Genomic DNA, 19,505 nt, shown 5'->3' with positions numbered 1-19,505 from the left:
TTTGTTTTAACCCTGCTGCCTGTTAATGTAATTAGGTGACCCCTGGACCATGTGCTGTGTGAAGGGGTAAACAACACTGCCTGGTTCACTTTCTCCACATCCTTCATGATTTTACAGGCCTCTATTCTATACCCCCTTAGTTGTCTCTTTTCCAAGTTGAGCAGTCCGTCTTTCTAATCTCCTCAGATGGAAGCTGTTCCAGCCCCCTAACCATTTGTGTTGCTCTGCTCTCTACCATTTCCCACTCTAAGAGCTTTGTTGAGATGGGCAACCAATGTTCCAAGTAGGGGCAGGCGCAGCATGGACTGAGCGTGTGGCCCGTGCTGCTCTGCCTCTCTTCTCCCCGCCACGTGAGCGCACAGGCTCCATAAATGCAATGTGCTGCCTGAGCCTGCCTGCCTGGGGGTGGTGGGGGGAGCTGCTGGACACACCTAGCCTGGGACCTGCTGCAAACTGGCCTAGTGGAAGGAGCAAAGTCCTTTAAGGGGTGGCATTAGAGCTGCAGGGTGCGGATTTGACAGCAGGAGACCTGGCTCCCCAGGGTGGGCTGAGCCCCACAGACCAGCCAGCTCCTCCCAGGAGACTTGGTGGGAAATACACCCCCCCCTCCAATATCCATCCAGCATGGCTTTGAATAATCCTTAGGTTCAGTGCAGCTTCCACCTCCCTCCACCATCCCGCCTGCGGCTTCCGGCACACGGTGCTGCATCAAGCCAACACCTACAACATACAGGACAGCCGCCCTGCTGTTGCCAGCGCGCCATCGCCCACAACCGCTCGCGCGCCCCTCACGCCGTTCTCTTTTCTAGGAGGCTCAGGGATTTTGGCTGCTCTGCCTGTGCTAAGGATTAATGATAGCACCACAAGCAGGGCTGGGAGCTGCAAAACAGCAGCTGGGTCTGATGGTGACAGGCCTGGTCCAGCCAGTTTTGAGAACAGCACTCACTGTGCAGCTCCAGGGGGATCCTGCCCAGCTGGCCCAGGAGGAGAGGAGCTCCTGTGGCTGTAAGGGGAGGGGGTCCTGGGGCTGCAGGGGTGTGTGTGTCTGTCTGTGTCCTGCCCACCTGGCCCAGGAGGAGACAAGCCCCTGCGGCTGTAGGGGAAGGATCCTGGCCACCGGGCCCAGGAGGAACCGAGCCCCTACGGCTGTAGGGGGTCCTCCCCACCTGGCACAGGAGATGAGCCCCTGTGGCTGTAAGGGAAGGGGCCCTGGAGGAGCCGAGCCCCTGCAGTTGCAGAAGGCCCCTTCCCCGCTGCCTGTTTCACAACGCTCGGCATGGAGCAGCAGTGCTGGGCTACAGAAAGGAGATCAGGCCCCGTCATTCTGCCCTAGCTGCAAGCAGGGCGTTTATTGCTGTGTGGTGCTCAGCTGAAGAGCGTCTGGTAGGTCTCCATGTGCCCCTTGATGCTCTGGACGATCTGCGCCTCACTCTTGCTCCGGTTGTAGTAGTCCAGGAAGAGCCCGTCGGGGCTGAGCAGGTAGATGATCACCGTGTGGTCAACAATGTAGTCATCGTCCTCGTCCCTGGGCCCGGCGCTGTAGTACACACGATAGGCCCTGCCAGCCTCCCGCACGTGCTCCGGGTGGCCAGTCAGCCCCAGCAGGCGCGGGTGGAACTCCTTCACGTACTTGGCCACAGCGGCCACATTGTCCCGTTCGGGGTCCACCGTAATGAAGACCGGCTGCACCCGGGGCAGCTGTGGCTCCTGGTCCAGCAGCTGCACCACCTGGCTCATCTTCTCCAGCTCCTCGGGGCAGATGTCTGGACAGTGGGTGAAGCCGAAGTAGAGCAGCACCCACTGCCCCAAGAAATCGGCCTTGGAGCGGGGCTGCCCGGTGTGGTCCACCAGGTGGAAGTCCCCCTGGCCGATGGCCAGCTTCTTCAGCTCCTGGATGCGCTGCAGCTTCTGCTGCCGTTCCTTTTCGGAGCGGATGTAGAGCCACGCACCCAGGACTGCCCCCCCAAAGAGGCAGGTGATGAGCAGCCGAGTCCTCAGCTGTATCCGTGTGGCGGAGCCGCCGGTTGACGGGGGCCCCTGGGCGAACAGTCTCCTGGTGACCCTGTTCCAGGAGAGGGTCTGACCTGCCCACCTTTGCTGCTGAGTCCCTGCTGCTGCACCTGGGAACCACCTTGCAGGCTTGGTGTACCCGCTACTGCCAACTTCCCAGGCTTTTAAGCAGGGTGACGGCCAGACTGTTTTATTGGCTGTCGATTCAAACCACCTGGCGCAGCCGGCTGGAGGGCGTCTCTGGGCACGTTCCCGGAAAGCCCAGGATTTCCCCTGGAGGCTGAGCTGCTGGGCACCGCATGGGGCAAAGGGCCAGCGGCTCCGGAGCGGGAGGGTCTGAAACATCCTGGGCAAAGCTGAAAGGACGAAAAAGCCTCAAGTAACGAGTGTTTTGGGCTGGGCTCATCCGTAGCATTCTGCACTGCGGGAATTGTGGGCGGCCTGCGGGCCAGGCCCGGGGAGATCGTGGGAAGCCAGAACAGAGATGGGAGAAACAACCGACTTTAGACCCGCATGGCAGCAGAAGCCTGGTAACGCTGGAGCTCAGGCTAGAGGCTCCTGGACCATGGGGCGACCCTCACCTCCCTCAGCTCTGTGCGGATAGACCTGGCTCCAGCCTTCCAGCCACGCCCCTCCCACTGCAGCACTGGGCTCCCCCCAGCACTGCCGATGCCCCACAGCCCCCTGGTACGCCAGCCCCACACTCCCCCAGCTCTGCCGGTGCCTGCCCCCCACTCCCGACCCACAGCCCCCCCCCCGCTCTGCCGGTGCCCCCCACTCCCGACCCACAGCCCCCCGCCAGCCCAGCTCTGCCGGTGCCCCCCACTCCCGACCCGCAGCCCCCCGCTAGCCTAGCCCAGCCCAGCCCCCCAGCTCTGCCGGTGCCCCCCACTCCCGACCCACAGCCCCCCGCTAGCCTAGCCCAGCCCAGCCCCCCCAGCTCTGCCGGTGCCCCCCACTCCCGACCCACAGCCCCCCCCTGCTCTGCCGGTGCCCCCCACTCCCGACCCACAGCCCCCCCCCCGCTCTGCCGGTGCCCCCCACTCCCGACCCACAGCCCCCCCCCCCGCTCCCGACCCACAGCCCCCCCCCCGCTCTGCCGGTGCCCCCCACTCCCGACCCACAGCCCCCCCCCGCTCTGCCGGTGCCCCCCACTCCCGACCCGCAGCCCCCGGCCAGCCCAGCCCTGCCAGTGCCCCCCACTCCCGACCCACAGCCCCCCCCAGCTCTGCCGGTGCCCCCCACTCCCGACCCGCAGCCCCCGGCCAGCCCAGCCCAGCCAGTGCCCCCCACTCCCGAGCCGCAGCCCCCCGCTAGCCCAGCCCAGCCCCCCCAGCTCTGCCGGTGCCCCCCACTCCCGACCCGCAGCCCCCCGCTAGCCCAGCCCAGCCCCCCCAGCCCTGCCGGTGCCCCCCACTCCCGACCCGCAGCCCCCCGCCAGCCCAGCCAGTGCCCCCCACTCCCGACCCGCAGCCCCCCGCCAGCCCAGCCAGTGCCCCCCACTCCCGACCCGCAGCCCCCCGCCAGCCCTGCCGGTGCCCCCCACTCCCGACCCGCAGCCCCCCGCCAGCCCAGCCAGTGCCCCCCACTCCCGAGCCGCAGCCCCCCGCTAGCCCAGCCCAGCCCCCCCAGCTCTGCCGGTGCCCCCCACTCCCGACCCGCAGCCCGGCGCCGAGCTCCCCCCTCCCACCTGGCGGCAGCGCCGTGCTCTCTCTCCACCGGCAGATTCGCTCCGAGCGCGCGCCGGGGCGGGGCGCGCCCAAACCAGGAAGTGCCGTGGCGAATCCCCCAACGCCAACACGCGCACCCAGGGCCCCGCCCAACGCATGCGTGGTTGTACAGCCTCCTCTCCTCAGAGCGCGGGCACTTCTCAGAGGCGGGCTAACGCTGCGCCTGCGCTCTGGGCTCCGCGGCTCATGTGTAATACCCGCCTGCCGGCAGCAGGGGGCGCTGCCCGCACAGCGCTGGGCGCGCGCGGGGCTGCGAGGGCTCGACCCCTCCCCCGACAGAACCCTGTACTGGGGGTGTCCCCCTCCCCCCCCGGTGCTCCCCAATTCCCCCCTCCCCACACAGAACCCCCATCTAGGGGTGTCCCTCCCCCCGCAGAACCCGGATAGCTCAGTGCTTTGAGCAGTGGCCTGCTAAACCCAGGGTTGCGAGTTCAAACCTTGAGGGGGCCATTTAGGGATCTGGGGCAAAAACTGGGGATTGGTCCTGCTTCAAGCAGGGGGTTAGATTAGATGACCTCCTGAGGTCCCTTCCAACCCTGACCTTCTATGATTCTATGAACCCGCATCTGGGGGTGTCCCCTCCCTCCTGCAGAGCCCCCAGATTGGGGGTGCCCCCCTCCCCACAGAAAACCCCCATCTGGGGGTGTCCACCCTCCCCCCACAGAACCCCCCAATTGGTGCCCCCTTCCCGCACAGCACCCCCATCTGGGGGTGTCCCCCACACCCCCCTCCTGCAGAGCTCCCTGCTGGGCGTGTCTCCCATGCCCCTGCAGAGCCCCTCCCCAGCCAGGGGGCTTTGTTGGGCATGGGGGGCAATGCCCCCCCATGGCTCCCCCAAACTTGGGGGTGCCCGATCCAGCCCCAGCACGTGACCCCTAGTGGGAGGGCTGCATGCACGTCGAGAGACCTGGGGTGGGCCCTTGCCAGGAGTGGCCCGTTGAACACCCCAGTGCAGGCCGCCCGCGGTCGAGGAAGGTGTCGAATGGAGTCGCTTTGTCCCCACGGGGGGCGAGGGCAGAACAGCAGCTTGCGGCAGCCTGACGTGAGCGGCCTGCCTGAATCGTGGTGGCAAGGCAGACACCCGAGGGTGCCAGTGACAGGACGGGCGGGCTGGGTCGTTCTAGGCGGCAGCACCCCTAGAGCCAAGTGTCCGGCCCAGCCCAAACCATCTGGCTGCAGTGCAGCAGAGGGGGAGGGACAGGCTGTTACCACAAATGGCCCTTGGGGGTAGCAGAGCAAGACGCTTTATTGCCCAGTCGTTAATGGTGGCAGGGGCTGGCCGGGGGGGCTGAAGGGTGGTGGCGAGTTGCACTGTCCAGGAGTCAGAGGGTCCATGGGGGCAGCGGCTGGGGATCCCTCCCTTCAGGCGGAGCAGAGCAGTTCCTGGCTGCTCCCCAAGCCCTGCTCCTCTGACAGCTCCTCCAGTGTCCGGCTGCCCTGTGGCAGGACAACCTCTGCGACCTTGCAGCTGGGCAGGAAGGGCTCCGAGCCTGCCAGGACCAGCGCCCCCTGCAGGGTCTGTCTCTGATCGTTGCTGAGCTCCGGGGTGTCGTAGTGAATCCGGATCCAGGGTGAACCTACAGAGGTGGGGGGCAGGGGCTGAGACACTTGTCACCCCCTGCTGGGCGTGGGGAAGGACAGCACTGGGAGGGAGCGGGGCTCTTGGGGTGCATCTGCCGGGGCTGGGATGGGCAGCAAGGGCCTCGTTTCCTGGGCAGAGATGGGATCAAAACAGGACCCAAAGTAGAACCAACTGGTTCCTAACCCAAGGGAGGGGACGCAGGCGCGTCCCAGGTCTTCTTGGGGTCTCAGAAGTCATGGGCTGGTCGGGGCTCTCCAAGTGGGCACCCCTCCTCACGAGTCCCTACCACTCCCTCCACCTGCTCTAATCCCAGCCAGTTACCCCGTTTGCAGTTTGGTAGGGGGTAGTGCCAGGTGTCTCTCCCCTCCTCAAGCCAGTCTCCAGCCCAGGGGCCCTCAGTCCAGAAGTGCCACCTACTCCCAGGCAAAGGGAACCCAAGTGAGCCCCCAGGCTCTGGACTACTGAACTGGCATTGCCAGCTGCAGAATAACTGCCAGGCAAAGGGCACTTGGGCGCAGCTCGGGATGGGTGCCCCAGAGCAGGTCAGATACCATGGGAATGGGCAGCGGAATAAAACCCTAAGATAGACAGAAGTCCTGGCCGGACTCTGCCCCCTTGTCTGGCCCCAGCAGCAGACCCCAGGGCAGGGGGTGGTTGGAGAGCCCTGCATGCTGGCGCCCTGGGCGGGGCGCGCTTGGCTCTTACCTTTAGCCACGCGCTGCCCCACCGTCACCAGCAGCTCGGCCCCCACAAGGTGGTTGATGGGCTGCCCCTTCTGGGTGCGGCCGGCGCCCAGCTCATGCAGCACCAGGGCGATGGGCAGGGCCTCGACCCGCTGCACTGTGCCTGGGGAGAAGGGCGGAGACGGGCCAGCAGTTACTGAGGCACCAGACCAGCCTGCGAGCCGGGGTCACAGGGAGCACAGATGTGGGGATGGTGGCGGGAATCTGGGGACATGGAGGTGCTGCCTATCCCACTGGCCTGCCCTCCCCTCTTGCCCAAGGGTGTCCCTCTGGGCCCGGGCAGGGGGCACTAGCCTGGGCCCCTCTCCCCAGCACCGGCTCCCTTGGTTCCTATTGCGATGAGGGGCAGAGAGCAGCTCCCCCTGCAGGCTGGGGCTGCCCCACCCTCGTTGCCCGCCCCTGCTTACCGTCCTGGGCCGCGGGCAGCTCCTCCTGGGCCCGAGCCCGGCCGAGCACCTGGTAGCGCTGCTCCTCCGTTCCTGTGCACAGGGCCCGGGCCACGCCGGCCTCCACCCCCTGGGCCTGCAGCATGGCCTGGAACTTCCCCAGCGCCGAGCCATCCGCCAGCGTGGCTGCGATGCGGGCAGCGCCCTGCCCCACCGAGCCGGCCTCCCCGCACTGCCATAGCAGACTGCCCCCTGCGCAGGGAGAGAGGGGCTGGGGTCTCGCTCCTACCCACGGAGACCCCCCTCCCTCCCGCAGCCCCCTCCCGCCCCTCTGCCCCAAGGTGCTGCTCCTCGTCCCGTCGTCCCCGACACGCCCTGCCCCCAGGCTTGCCCACGGGCCCCGTTCCACCCAGCCACCTTGCTGTGACGGGGAGCCCAATGGCCATAGCCGCTCTCAGCTACTGGGCTCTGCCCCCCACTTCTCCTCACGGGTGCGGGGGGATATGACTGTAGCCTGGCCAGGGGCAGGAGGGGACAAAGGGCTGGCGCTAGGAGGTGGCCGCTTTGTGTGGAGGTTCACTCGAGCACCTCCACGTCGGCTCCTCACACGGCCCGCGCGTCTCACTGACCTGGCTCCGGCTGTGGGGGGGCCTCGGAGCCGCAGTCTGACCCAGATAAGAGCCGCACGGCCCTGGGTGTGGGGCATGGGGGGGGGGGGCAGGGGCATGGGCCTGGGGCTGCTTGGGCCCCCCGCACTGCGGGCAGGTACAGGGTCTGCCAAGGCTCCCCACAATTGCCTGCCCGGCTCTTGTCATAGCTGGGCTGTGGCTCCAAGGGCCCCCCCAGCTGGAGCCGGGTCGGGGAGAGCTGCCCTGGGGGAGAGCTGGGCAGGCAGCTGGGGGCAGGCAGGGGGCTGCTTTCACCCCCACCTTTTGGGAGGGCTCCGGCGTCCTTGCCCCGGCTGGGGTTGGGGTTAGTGGGGGCCAGCCTGCAGCCAGGGATTCTGGGTGGCTGGAGCCAGGGCTCGAGCTGCCCGCCCGCCTGGCCTTCGGGGGCTGGAGCTGCACTGCCTGCCGTGCTGGGGGACGCGCTCAGCTGCTTACCTGCCTGGGGATTCAGGGCTGAGGGGAGTGGGGAGTACTCGGGTGGCCCGGGGCTGGTGGGGGGGCTCTGGGCTCCGGTGGGGGAAGGAGGGTGGGAGGTATGGGGCCCCTGGGCAGATGGGGCGGTCCAGCTAAGAGCTAGCCTCCCAAAGCCCCCGGGTCACCTGCCGCCCATGTTCATGGCATTAACCCTCGGGCAGCTGTTGTCTCCCCCAGCACTGCAATTCCTGAGCTCCCCACACCTAGCGTGGTGACCAGCTGGTGCAGATCCGCCGGCCCCTGGCCCTCCAGGCATTGCAGGGCCTCCAGCACCTCCAGGGAGTGGCCCACGCGCTGCCCAAGAGGCCCATCCATCTTGCTGAGCATGGCCACCGTGCAGATCCCCAGCTGGCTGCCCACCGACACCTGCAGGGATGGGAGGGAGGGGCCGAGAGTGTTTGGGACAGCTGGGCCTGGGGACAGGAGCCTGGCATCTCCCCAGGGGACGGGGGGTAGCTCCCACCCTGCATCACCATCTCACGGGGGCTGCAGACCGTGTGGCTGGCTGATGGTGCCAGCATCCCCCCTTCCTGCCCTGCCCGGCCTGGCCTGGCCTCACCTTGCCGTCCTGCTGCACATGGCAGACTCGGCTCCCCGGGAAGAACAGACCTTTCTCTGGGGGTTGTCTTGGAGTGACGGACACGTCTCAGCTCCCTTTGTGCCAGAGCACAGGTCGCCCGCCCCTGTGGCACAGGCATGGGAACGGGGCACGGCTCCCGGTGTCAGGGACCTGCAGGAGGCCTCTAGCCCCATAGGGAGAGGGCCGGGGAGGCCAGTCAGCACAGGGATTGTGGGCGGACAGGAGGAGCCTGCAAGCAGAGTAGGGAGGAGGTCAGGCCACTCGGGGCTCCTGGGGTGCGTGGGGATGGCTGTGCCCCCTGTCCCAGGGTTGGCGGGTCTGGGTGTTCACCAGTCTCTGGGCCAGGGTCCGGGCGCTCTCCAGGCTGGTGTAGAGGGCAGCGCTGCCAAACTTCACGTCCAGCACCAGGGCCGAGACCTTCTCTGCTGCCTTCTTGCTCAGAATGGAAGCTGCAGAGTCAGGGGGAGCCGGTTCAGAGATGGGGAGGCCTGGGCACCTCCATTGCTGGGGCAGGGCGCTGCTGCCCCGGGGACTGCTGCCACGCCCTGCCTTGATTTCTGCTCTCTGGCTCCCACCGACCGTCTCCGCTCCTGCGAGTCCCCTGGCACCCTCCGCTGGCCGACCCGCTGCTGGGCAGTGACGCCATGCACGGCACAAGGGGTGAGCTCTTTGCTCTGAGCCAGCCCAAGGGGAAGGAGTTCACACCAGGGTTGGTGGGGGCTGGACTTTGGGGTGAGAGGTCAGCTCTCTTCTCTCTGAACGTGGGTCTCCCAGCCCAACGGGCAGCCTCCTGGGCCCCCCACAGTCCTCACCATTCCCAGTCCCCCCTGGATCTCAGACATCGCTGACTGGGTGAAGAGCGTTGGCTCCCACTGCGCCTTGCGGGCTCTGCCACCCCAAGGGGGCAGCCACAGTGTAGATTCCAGGGACGCCTGCCCCATCGGTGCCACCCCACTTTCCTCTGCCCCTTGCAAAGGCCCCGGGGGAGGCAGCCAGGCGTCAGGATGGGGGCAGTTGCTGTGGTACCTGTGATGAGGGGCAGGCTGTCGATGGTGGCCGTGACGTCCCGCAGGCCGTAGAGCACCTTGTCTGCTGGGACCAGATCCTCGCTTTGCCCCACAATGCAGCACCCCACACATTCCAGGATGCTCCTCATCTGCAGCAGTGGGGAGGGGCTGTCAGTGTGTGACCCCATGCACCCCCCAAAGCCAGGTGCGGCCAGTTACCCCAGCAGGGCCCTTTCTGGGCAACAGCCAAGTGCAAAGCAGCTGGCCTGTGCCAGGAGGTGGGCAGAGCCTGGATGCCCGCCCCTGGTGATGGGCAGAGGCACTGGGCGCAGGATGCCCAGCTGTCTGAGGGGCTCAGTGAGAAGCCTGGATGAGGGGAGCACCAAGGCACTGACTGGCTCTCCCCCGTCTCAGGTCTCCCCCTGCCTCCATCAGACACCCCTTTCATGGGCTGAGCCCCTATGGATGCTTGCTCTGTGCCCCCTCCCATTGTCCCAGAGGCACGGGGCACCGGATTGGGGGCAGCACAATACCAGGCAGGCCCTCGGGTCTCCCTCCCCTGGCACGGACTCAGCCCCTGCTGCGGCCCCTCACCTGCTCGGAGCTCTGAGAGATGTTGAACCCTGGCACGGACTCCAGCTTGTCCAGCGTGCCCCCGGTATGGCCCAGACCCCGGCCACTGATCATGGGCACCTGGCAGGGGAGGAAAAAGCCACAGGCCCTGGTGAGAGGCAGCCGGGCAGGAGAGATGGGGAGGGATGAGCCCCTTTCCTTGGTGCCAAAGGGAACGCACACCGGGCAGAGGCTCTGCCAGGGCACCCATCTCTGCTGGCAGTTGTACAATGGCAGACCCAGGCCAGCTGCAGGGCCCCTGGGTGTACCCACTATCACGCTGCCAGCCCCACCTGCTGAGAGACACAGGCCTCTCCGGGTTCCCAGCACACCCATCTTCATCTCCACCCTTCTAGGCATGGCTATGGGGACCCGGGCAGGCGCGTGGGGTTGCCATGAACCCCTGGGCCCCACTCGGGCCTCTGCGCAGGGAGCAGAGGCTGCCGGGCCCTGGCACTCACCTTGCAGCCGCAGGCAGCCAGGGCCGGGGCCAGGGGCAGGCTGACCTTGTCTCCCACGCCCCCTGTGGAGTGTTTGTCAACCAGGAGCCTCTGCCAGCTGTCAGGCCACTCCAGGACCCTTCCCGACACCACCATCTCCCGGGTCAGAGTCAGCGTCTCGTCCGGATCCATGCCCCGCAGCCGGATGGCCATCAGCATGGCCCCTGGGGGACAGAGCCAGGGCTGAGTACCGGGGGTTGGAGGCAGAGCTCGGGGGGATGCACTGATGGGAACTGGGCAGGGTGTGATGGTCCAGGGTCGCACAGGTCTGGGAATGGGCAGGCTGGGGTGTGTTGTGGGGAGAGGAGGGGATGGGCGGGAGTCACAGCTCCTGGGGTGGGCTCTGCCGACCCTGTCCCCCCCCAGGGGAGCAATTAACTCCAGGCACTTTAGGGCCTCCTGTCCTGGGCAGAACCAGCCCATCGCTGCGTCGGGGCCAAAGCAGACGGGGCTCCCCTAGGATCCACGTCCAACTCAGTCTGGGAGCCCATTTCTCAGCTCAGAGCAGAGACCCCTGGTCCCCATCCTGCCAGGGACCTGCCTGCCCCCTGTGTCCCCTGTCCCCCCAAGACCTAATCCCCATCTCTCCAGAATCCACCTGACCCCTGCATCCCCCACCCCCAGGACCTGCCTTCCCCCTGGGTCCTCCATCCCCCCAGGACCTAACTCCTGTTCCCCATCCCTCCAAGGACCCGCGTGCCCCCTGGGTCCCCCATACCCTCAAGACCTTACCCCTGTCTCCCTCCCCTCTGGACTTGCCTGCCTGCTCTGTTCCTCATCCCCCCAGGACCTAATCCCCATCTCTCCAGGACCCACCTGCTCCCTGCATCCCCCACCCCCAGGACCTAACTCCTGTTCCCCATCCCTCCAAGGACCCGCGTGCCCCCTGGGTCCCCCATACCCTCAAGACCTTACCCCTGTCTCCCTCCCCTCTGGACTTGCCTGCCTGCTCTGTTCCTCATCCCCCCAGGACCTAATCCCCATCTCTCCAGAATCCACCTGCCCCCTGCATCCCCCACCCCCAGGACCTGCCTTCCCCCTGGGTCCTCCATCCCCCCAGGACCTAACCCCTGTTCCCCATCGCCCCCTGCCCCCCCTGCCCCCTGGGCTCCCCATCTCCCCAGGAAGTACCCCCCTGGGACCACCCCCCCGGGACCCTCGCGCCCGCCCCCGCCGAGGTCCCCGGGTCGGCTCTGGGGGTGCCCGGCCCATCTCACCCATCTGCCCCTCTTGGAGCCCCCCGCGGGTCACGGCCCGGACGAAGTGGCGAATCTCCTCATCCCGCAGCGTCTCCCCGTCCCGCTTCTTGCGGATCAGCGCCGGGAAGCTGCTGCCCGAGCCCGGGCCGGGCCGGTCCATGGGGCCGGGCGCTGCGGGGACAGGGCCGGGGCATGGGCGGCAGGCGGGGACTGCGGAGGGCGCTGCCCGGTCCCGCGGGGCGCTCAGCGGAGAGACCCCAGGCGGGGACTCGGGTCCCGGCCGGGAGCCCGCTCGCTGGGACATGGGGCGAACACTGGCCCGGGGCCGGTCTCCAGGCGTCCCTGCCCCGGGGAAGCCGCTGGCTCTGCCCCGACCGCGCCCCTCTCCCGGGACCAATCCTGGCTGAAGGGCCCCGCTGCCCCGGGCCGTCCCGGGCCGGGAGAGGTGTGTTGGGAAACTCCCATGTGGCTCAGCCAATCGGGGCTTAGTTAGAGTCATGCCGGGGACACCCGGCCGGGGGGGAGTTGGACCTGCTGCTCCAGCCCCGAGATCAGCCGTCTGGGCGGGTTTAAGGTGACCCTAGCCCGGGGAACCCTCCCTGGGGTGAACCCCCAGGGCCCCCTGCAACCATGGTTCAAATCTCAGGGCACACAGAAGACCCAGGCCTCTCTCCCTCAGAGGAGCGGTTTGCCCTGATGCCCTGGGCCAGAGTTCCCCGGCAGCGCCAGGCACTGGGCCCTCTCCCCTCTCAGCTGGGGTGTGGGTGCTGTTCAGGGGGACAGGTGCCTGTGAAATCCCCCTTCATTAAATCCAGTTTCCTGGCTCTCTTCCCAGAGGATGCTGCCAAGCCAGGGAGCTGTCCTTGTTTGCGGGGCATGGGGACAGGTGGGCTGCCCAGTGTCTGAAGTCCAAGGGTATGTTAGAAGTAATTTTTTTCTCTCTCTCTGGGCTCCAGGCTGGTCAGGTGACCTAAATTGGCCTTGTGAGGCCCATTTGGGCAGCTCCTGCCCTCAATGGAGCCGAGGTATGCAAGGACAGTAATAGCTTAATGCCATCAGCCAGTGCGGACTGGGCCAGAAATCCACCCACCTAGGCTCTCTGTAATCAGCTGAGGACCTTCCATCTCTCTCCAGGTACTTATATGACCCAGCCATAGTTCTGAGCTCCTCACCCTTGTTACTGGATTTATGGCCCCAACTCTCCAGTGAGGGAGGGCAGTGCTGTGGTCCCCATGTTACAGAGGGGAACTGAGGCACTGGGAGACACAAGGGCATGGCCAGGGTCACACAAGGAGTCTGCGGGGACTCAGCTTAGATCTTCAGAGTCCCTGTTCAGTGCCTGCACAAGGAGACCACCCTTCCTGAGCTCTAGACACAGGGGCCCGTCGCACGGGGACGGGACCAGAGGGAGGACTCAGAGAAGACACAAATTGCGGGCTGGGGTTGCACAGAGTCGGCCAAGATTAAATCCAAGCCCAGCTCAGCGTGGCTTGTACTGGCTCGGCCGTGGGGAGGTGATGTGGGGAGGAAAGTAACAGTCTCAAGTTGCAGTGGGGGAGGTATAGGTTGGATATCAGGAAACACGATTTCACTAGGAGGGTGGTGAGGCACTGGAATGTGTTACCTAGGGAGGGGGTGGAATCTCCTTCCTTACAGGTGTTTAAGGTCAGGCTTGACCAAGCCCTGGCTGGGATGATTTAGTTGGGGATTGGTCCTGCTTTGAGCAGGGGGTTGGACTAGATGACCTCCTGAGGTCCCTTCCAACCCGGATACTCTATGATTTTATGACGTCCAGCTGAGCCGGGATCCTGTTGAGAGTGGCGGATGCTGTAACTTACCGCGAGTGTGGTTATTAGACGTGTGCATGTGGGTTTATTGTACCCAGCCATCAGGGCAGCATCTGCATGGTGGCTTTTGGGCTGGGCTGGCGTTGGCTTCGCTTTGCGTTTCCTTCAGTCACATTGCACACGCTCAGGGCCGGCCATCTGAGCAGCTGCTCTGCAGCAACCTGCAGTTGACCTCGGTGTCAAGCAGGAGTGAGCTCTGCCTGGGTGAGAGGGTGGAGCTGTCTCCATGGCAGCAACTGAAGCAAATCCTCTGTCTAGGCAAAGCCTTAGAGGTTGGCCAAGTGTCATGGGCTTCCTGTGGGCTTGGGTGGGTTGTCTGTTCGGCACCCATGGAGTCAGCCCGTTCGATTTCTGTGCTGTGCAGCTGCCAGTCAGGGATGTTCCACCCGGTCATCATCTCAGTTTGCCACCTGGAGCTCATTACGGCTCCTGGAGAACAAAGCGTTTGCTGCTCGGCGGGAGGGAGCTCCAGGGCCTGGAAGGGCTGGTCTGTGCGTTGCTGGGCAGCGGGACTCGGCCCAGTTCTGATTGGCAGCTGTTGTTGCTGGTGTTGATTGTCAAGGGGTGCTCCCCTTGCCGCTTGTCTGGCGCCCCCTCCTGGTCACTCTGGGGATTAGCTCTCAAGGTCGACGCCCCTTCCCGTGCTCGCATGCCGTCACACTGTCTCTCTCCCAGGTCTGCAGCAATTCTCTCATCTCAGGACCTGCAGCGTCCTCTTTGTGACTCCGCCCTCCAGCCTGGTCATTCGCCAGTCCCCCCTTCTGGGGTGTATCAAAGTCTTTCCTTCAGCAGTCCTAGGTAGTCTTCCCATTCACTCCTCAGGTGCCACTCCCTCAGCAGCTGGCAGGGGAACCCGGGCTTGCCCTCTCTCCCGGTTTCAGTCCAGGGACCCTCAGGCCAGCAGTTCTGGGCTTCATTCTCCCAGCCCTCACTGCACCTCTCCTGGCCTGCTTCCTACAACTTCTGGTTTCCCTCCTTACTCTGGGTGAACTACTCCCAACCCTTCTCCCTCTTCACAGGGAGTGGCTGCCCTTTCCCAGCAGCTACCCCTGTTTGTTGCCAACTTCCTGGATTTATAGGCCCTGCCTAGTCCTGCCCAGCTGAACCTGCTTGCAATCCATTCCCACTCCCTGGCTCTTGCTCCAGGTGCAGCCAGTGAGGTTAATAGGCCTATCTGGCCACCTTACAAATTTCCAGTCCTGTGTGGTATGGACGCCCCATCACACTGACCCCTGAAGTGATCAGGGAGGATCTGTAGTTTTCGTAAAATATAATTCATCTGCCAAGCGTGCTTATAGAAATAATAATAGGAAGTAGGAGAATAGAAATAATTGGGTTGTAAGCTTTGCTATAGTAACCACGAAAGGGCAGGTACACTGCAAGTTGCACAAGTTAGAGGGAGTTTTGGTTTTTTTTGGAAGTTGGTAACTAACCAGTAAGACTGCAATAACGTATAGGAATTGTTAAGATGTTGGGGTAAGTTACCATAAATGCAGTATTGATAGCTGCAAGCATGCTATGGCTAAAATGTTGTAAAATATAACGGTATATATTGTTTGGGTATCTGTGTTCTAAATGTCAAATCTAATCTCAGCTAAGTAACATGGTGTTGGGATAAATATTAAATTGATCACCCTGACAGGAGGCGAGTGTTGACTCTGGACTGATCTTGAGAGAGCTGCCTTGGGTCAACCCATGATGGATAAGCTAATGTGCCCAGGCTTGTTGATTAGAGGTAGATTCAGCTCATGGTAATTAAAGCTGTGGCAAAAAACCTACGTTCTGCACCACGTATTCTGAAGTGATCGGAGCGGCTTGTGCACTGAAATTTTGAAGTGCACCCTGAGTTAATATTTGAATCATATTCTTTTTTGATTCTGCCTGGCTCTGCAATGCCCTGACATATTTTTCATTCTGTTATTTTTGAGATTTCACCTATTTAAATGGTTCACCCTCAAGTATGCTACTCTTATTTTATGTGGGCATTTTAGCCTTTTGCTGTAGTGAACTCCTTTATGTACACAAGATAAAAGGTCATTGTGAATGAATGCTTTGTATCTCCAAAACAACAGAGCTAATTTAGTAACCAGAAAGGGAGTGGGAATGCAAACAGGCTGTCACGTGTTTGTGAGCCAGCCTGTGACTCCCATGCACTTTCTTCAGTTCAGGGAAGTCAAAGGATTTAGTCCCTGATAAAAAGGCCTATAAAAGTTGTGGCACTCCCAACGGTGATGCAAGAGTGTGAGTACTAACCTCAGGGCAGATTGTTAAAAACCAGGGCACAAACCCTAAGTTGGTTGTTAATTTGAAACTGAGGGCATGGCTACACTTGCAGATGTAGAGCGCTTTGAGTTAAACCAGCCCTTGGAGAGCGCAGTAGGGAAAGCGCTGCAGTGTGTCCACACTGTCAGATTCAAGTGCACTGGTGTGGCCACATTAGCAGCTCTTGCAATGCCACAGAGCGCAGTGCATTGTGGTAGCTATCCCAGCATGCAAGTGGCTGCAACGTGCTTTTCAAATGGAGGTGGGGGGGGGAATGTGACAGGGAGTGTGTTGTGTGTATGTGGGGGGAGAGAGAGTGGGTTTTTGGGGGGCTGAGAGCATGTCAGCATGCTGTCTTGTAAGTTCAAACAGCAGCAGACCCCCCCTCCCACCCGACTTTCTCTCACACACTCACAGCAGCAACATATCACGCTAATGGTTGCTTTGTCCCGGAGCAGATAAGCAGCCGGCTGTCCGAAACGGAGCTTTGAAAGGGCATATCCCCATTCCTACAGCTGAGTTCAAAACAATGACAAGGGTGGCCACTTGACTTCAGGGGATTAGGGGACTTTTCCGGAGGCCAATCACAGTGCAGTAATGCAGCACCTTGTTCACACTGACGCCGGGGTGTTTCAGCTGAGGCGCACCCAGCATTATGCTTCTTGTGGAGGTGGATTACCAGGAGTGCTCTAGCAGCAGAGTCCCGATGCTCTAAGTGCCTTGCCAGTGTGAACGGGTAGTGAGTTAGGGTGCCTGGAGCTGCTTTAATGTGCTCTAACTTGCAAGTGTAGCCAAGCCCTGAGATTTTCACCAACCAACTGCTCCAAGTGCCAACTTTGCAGGCACTTTATCAGCTTTAACACAAAATCACAGACCGACCTCTTGGACACACTTGTCTGTCTTGTCACCCAGGTGAGTGAATCTCTGTGATCACCCCTTACATCAAGAACCGCAGCAATATTCCCGTTATTCCTAATCCCAAAGGACCAGGCAAAATAACCAGAGAGTTATTTACAAGGTTAAAGCGAGCAAGCATAGGCCAGGTCTACATTATAAACGTATATGGGTCTAACTACATCGCTCAGGGGAGTGAAATATCGAGATCCCTGAGCGATGCAGTTACACCGACCTAACCCACACTGTAGACAGCACTAGGCGATGGGAGAGCTTCTCCTGTTGGCATAGCTACTGCCTCTCAGGAAGGTGATTTAACTACGCCGATGGGAGAAGTGTAATACTATAACATCTTCACTAAAGCTGCAGGTCTATACATGAAGAGAAGCCCATAGACACATCAGTGAGTTACACCCATAGGTTTCCAAAGGTAATATAGGCTTCAATAATCAGCAAACTCTATTTGTCCTTTAGGGCTAACCCAGGCTAAGTAGCTGGGGACCTCTTGCTTATGCCTAGAAACACCTCCCCCCCCCAGCCCCCGAATCCAAGCAGCATAGAGATACCTAGTTCCTTTGGCTTGAGGTTTTTATCTCCCTCCTTCCCTGTGCTCTGAGCTGCAAACTCAGCTGCTGGGATGAGTCCCCTTGCCTGATTTATCTTCAGTGGGAGGAGAGCAGAACAATAAGAGTCTTTAGTCCTGTTTGATGCAGATGGTTTCTCAATCCAGGGGAGTTTCCAGTTGTAAAATCCAAACTGAGCCGGTCTTGTATCGATGGGTCTCCTCCTTCAGGAGGGGCGTAGCAATTTCTGTAGCTCTTCACAGTTCCCTTTCCTGAATGGTAATTCATACAGTCACAGAGGCTCACCCTCCACCCGCTCAGATATTACATTCGAATACGGAACACAGATTATAGAATCATAGAATCATAGAGTATCAGGGTAGGAAGGGACCTCAGGAGGTCATCTAGTCCAACCCCTGCTCAAAGCAGGACCCAATCCCCAACTAAATCATCCCAGCCAGGGCTTTGTCAAGCCTGACCTTAAAAACCTTTAAGGATGGAGATTCCACCACCTCCCTAGGGAACCCATTCCAGTGCTTCACCACCCTCCTAGTGAAATAGTGTTTCCTAATACCCAACCTAGACCTTCCCCACTGCAATTTGAGACCATTACTCCTTGTTCTGTTATCTGCCACCACTGAGAACAGCTGAGCTCCATCCTCTTTGGAACCCCCCTTCAGGTAGTTGATGGTTGCTGTCAATCCCCCCTCACTCTTCTCTTCTGCAGACTAAACAAGCCTAGTTCCCTCGGCCTCTCCTCGTAAGTCATGTGCCCCAGCCCCCTGATCATTTTTGTTGTCTTCCACTGGACTGTCTCCTGTTTGTCCACATCATTTCTGTAGTGGGCAGCGGGCCCAAAACTGGATGCAATACTCCAGATGTGGCCTCACCAATGCCGAATAGAGTGGAATAATCAGTTCCCTTGATCTGCTGGCAATGCTCCTACTAATGCAGCCCAATATGCCATTAGCCTTCTTGGCAACAAGGGCACACTGCTGACTCATATCCAGTTTCTCGTCCACTGTAATCCCCAGGTCCTTTTCTGCAGAACTGCTGCTTAGCTAGTCAGTCCCCAGCCTGTAGCAGTGCATGGGATTCTTCTGTCCTAAGTGCAGGACTCTGCACTTGTCCTTATTGAACCTCATCAGATTTCATTTGGCCCAATCTTCCAATTTGTCTAGGTCACTCTGGACCCTATCCCTACCTTCCAGTGTATCTACCTCTCCCCGCAGCTTAGTGTCATCTGCAAACTTGCTGAGGGTGCAACCCATCCCATCATCCAGATCATTTATGAAGATATTGAACAAAACCGGCCCCAAGACCAACCCCTGGGGCACTCCACTTGATACCGGCTGCCAACTAGACATTGAGCCGTTGATCATTACGGCCCGGCAATCTAGCCAGCTTTCTATCCACCTTATAGTCCATTCATCCAATCCATACTTTTTAAACTTGCTGGCAAGAATACCGTGGGAGACCATGTCGAAAGCTTTGCTAAAGTCAAGATATGTCACGTCCAGATATACGAGTTATTATAAGTTAGATTAATGCAGGCAGCGGCTCACAAGCATTCGATAGAGTCTAACTGCTAAACATTTTCTTATAATTGTAATACCTATTTTTTTAATATTAATCCACAGGTGAGTCAGATTGACTCCAGCTATGTATCTGCTAGTATCCAGGTGAGACATGGAGACCTTAGCATGCACTGGCCCTTGGCCTGCCAGCATCACAAAAGGAAAATAAAAATATTGGAAAAAACAATTTAGCAGTTAAAACTCTGAATGTTGGCGTTACCTTCACAATTTAGGGCTCCCAATCGCTACCCTCCCTGGGCCTACGGTTCAATGTCTCTCTATGGCTTGGTGCAGGGGTTCTCAAACTGGGGGTCGGGACCCCTCATGGGGTCACAAGATTATTACACGGGGGGTCGTGAGCTGTCAGCCTCCACCCCAAACCCCACTTTGCCTCCAGCATTTATAATGGTGTTAAATATATAAAAAAGTGATTTTAATGTATAAGGGGGGTCGCACTCAGAGGCTTGTTATGTGAAAGGGGTCACAAGTACAAAAGTCTGACAAGCCCTGGGTTGTGGGACCTTTTCCCAGTGAAAGACCCTTTACCCAATAATATCCTTAACTTGTATTTATTAACAATTAATCAACAAAGTTCACTAAGCACACAGTGCTTACCACTCCCGATACGGCAGACTAACTTCTCCTGATGGCCAGTCAGGATAGGATTGTCTGGGGTTCTGGCTTCTGCACAGAATGATGGTGCAGAGTATTGAGTTCTGGAAGGTTTGATCTTGGGCTGTGTCCAGTAGTAAGGTTCCAAAGAACTTCCTTTTGGACCTCAGTTTATATAGTTAAACGTAGGTCCTGCTTATCTGTACCTTAACCAATCATTTTTACTAAAGTATTATAATACAATATTTTAACCAATCCT

The 19,505-nt window shown here is 60.7% G+C and overlaps 2 protein-coding genes across 2 annotated transcripts; both read right to left on the bottom strand.

The window, feature by feature from the left end:
* Positions 1–1,318: 1,318 nt before the first annotated feature.
* SCO2 (synthesis of cytochrome C oxidase 2) lies at positions 1,319–3,838 on the bottom strand. The gene is made up of 2 exons (XM_073328988.2): positions 3,701–3,838; positions 1,319–2,366 (listed from the first exon to the last, which is right to left on the bottom strand). The coding sequence occupies exon 2, from the start codon at positions 2,353–2,355 to the stop codon at positions 1,366–1,368; it is 990 nt and encodes a 329-aa protein (XP_073185089.1). The 5' UTR covers positions 2,356–2,366; positions 3,701–3,838; the 3' UTR covers positions 1,319–1,365.
* Positions 3,839–4,967: 1,129 nt separating this feature from the next.
* Positions 4,968–11,931, bottom strand: TYMP (thymidine phosphorylase). Its single transcript, XM_073328985.2, has 9 exons — positions 11,510–11,931; positions 10,254–10,456; positions 9,775–9,873; positions 9,200–9,329; positions 8,504–8,622; positions 7,797–7,959; positions 6,473–6,703; positions 6,028–6,168; positions 4,968–5,317 (listed from the first exon to the last, which is right to left on the bottom strand). The coding sequence occupies exons 1-9, from the start codon at positions 11,793–11,795 to the stop codon at positions 5,103–5,105; spliced, it is 1,587 nt and encodes a 528-aa protein (XP_073185086.2). The 5' UTR covers positions 11,796–11,931; the 3' UTR covers positions 4,968–5,102.
* Between the last annotated feature and the right edge of the window lie 7,574 nt (positions 11,932–19,505).

Source organism: Lepidochelys kempii, chromosome 1 (assembly GCF_965140285.1).
Source record: "Lepidochelys kempii isolate rLepKem1 chromosome 1, rLepKem1.hap1, whole genome shotgun sequence".
Classification (NCBI taxonomy): domain Eukaryota; kingdom Metazoa; phylum Chordata; order Testudines; family Cheloniidae; genus Lepidochelys; species Lepidochelys kempii.
Note: the sequence above shows the minus strand (reverse complement) of the source record. Positions and strands in the feature narration are given on the sequence as shown.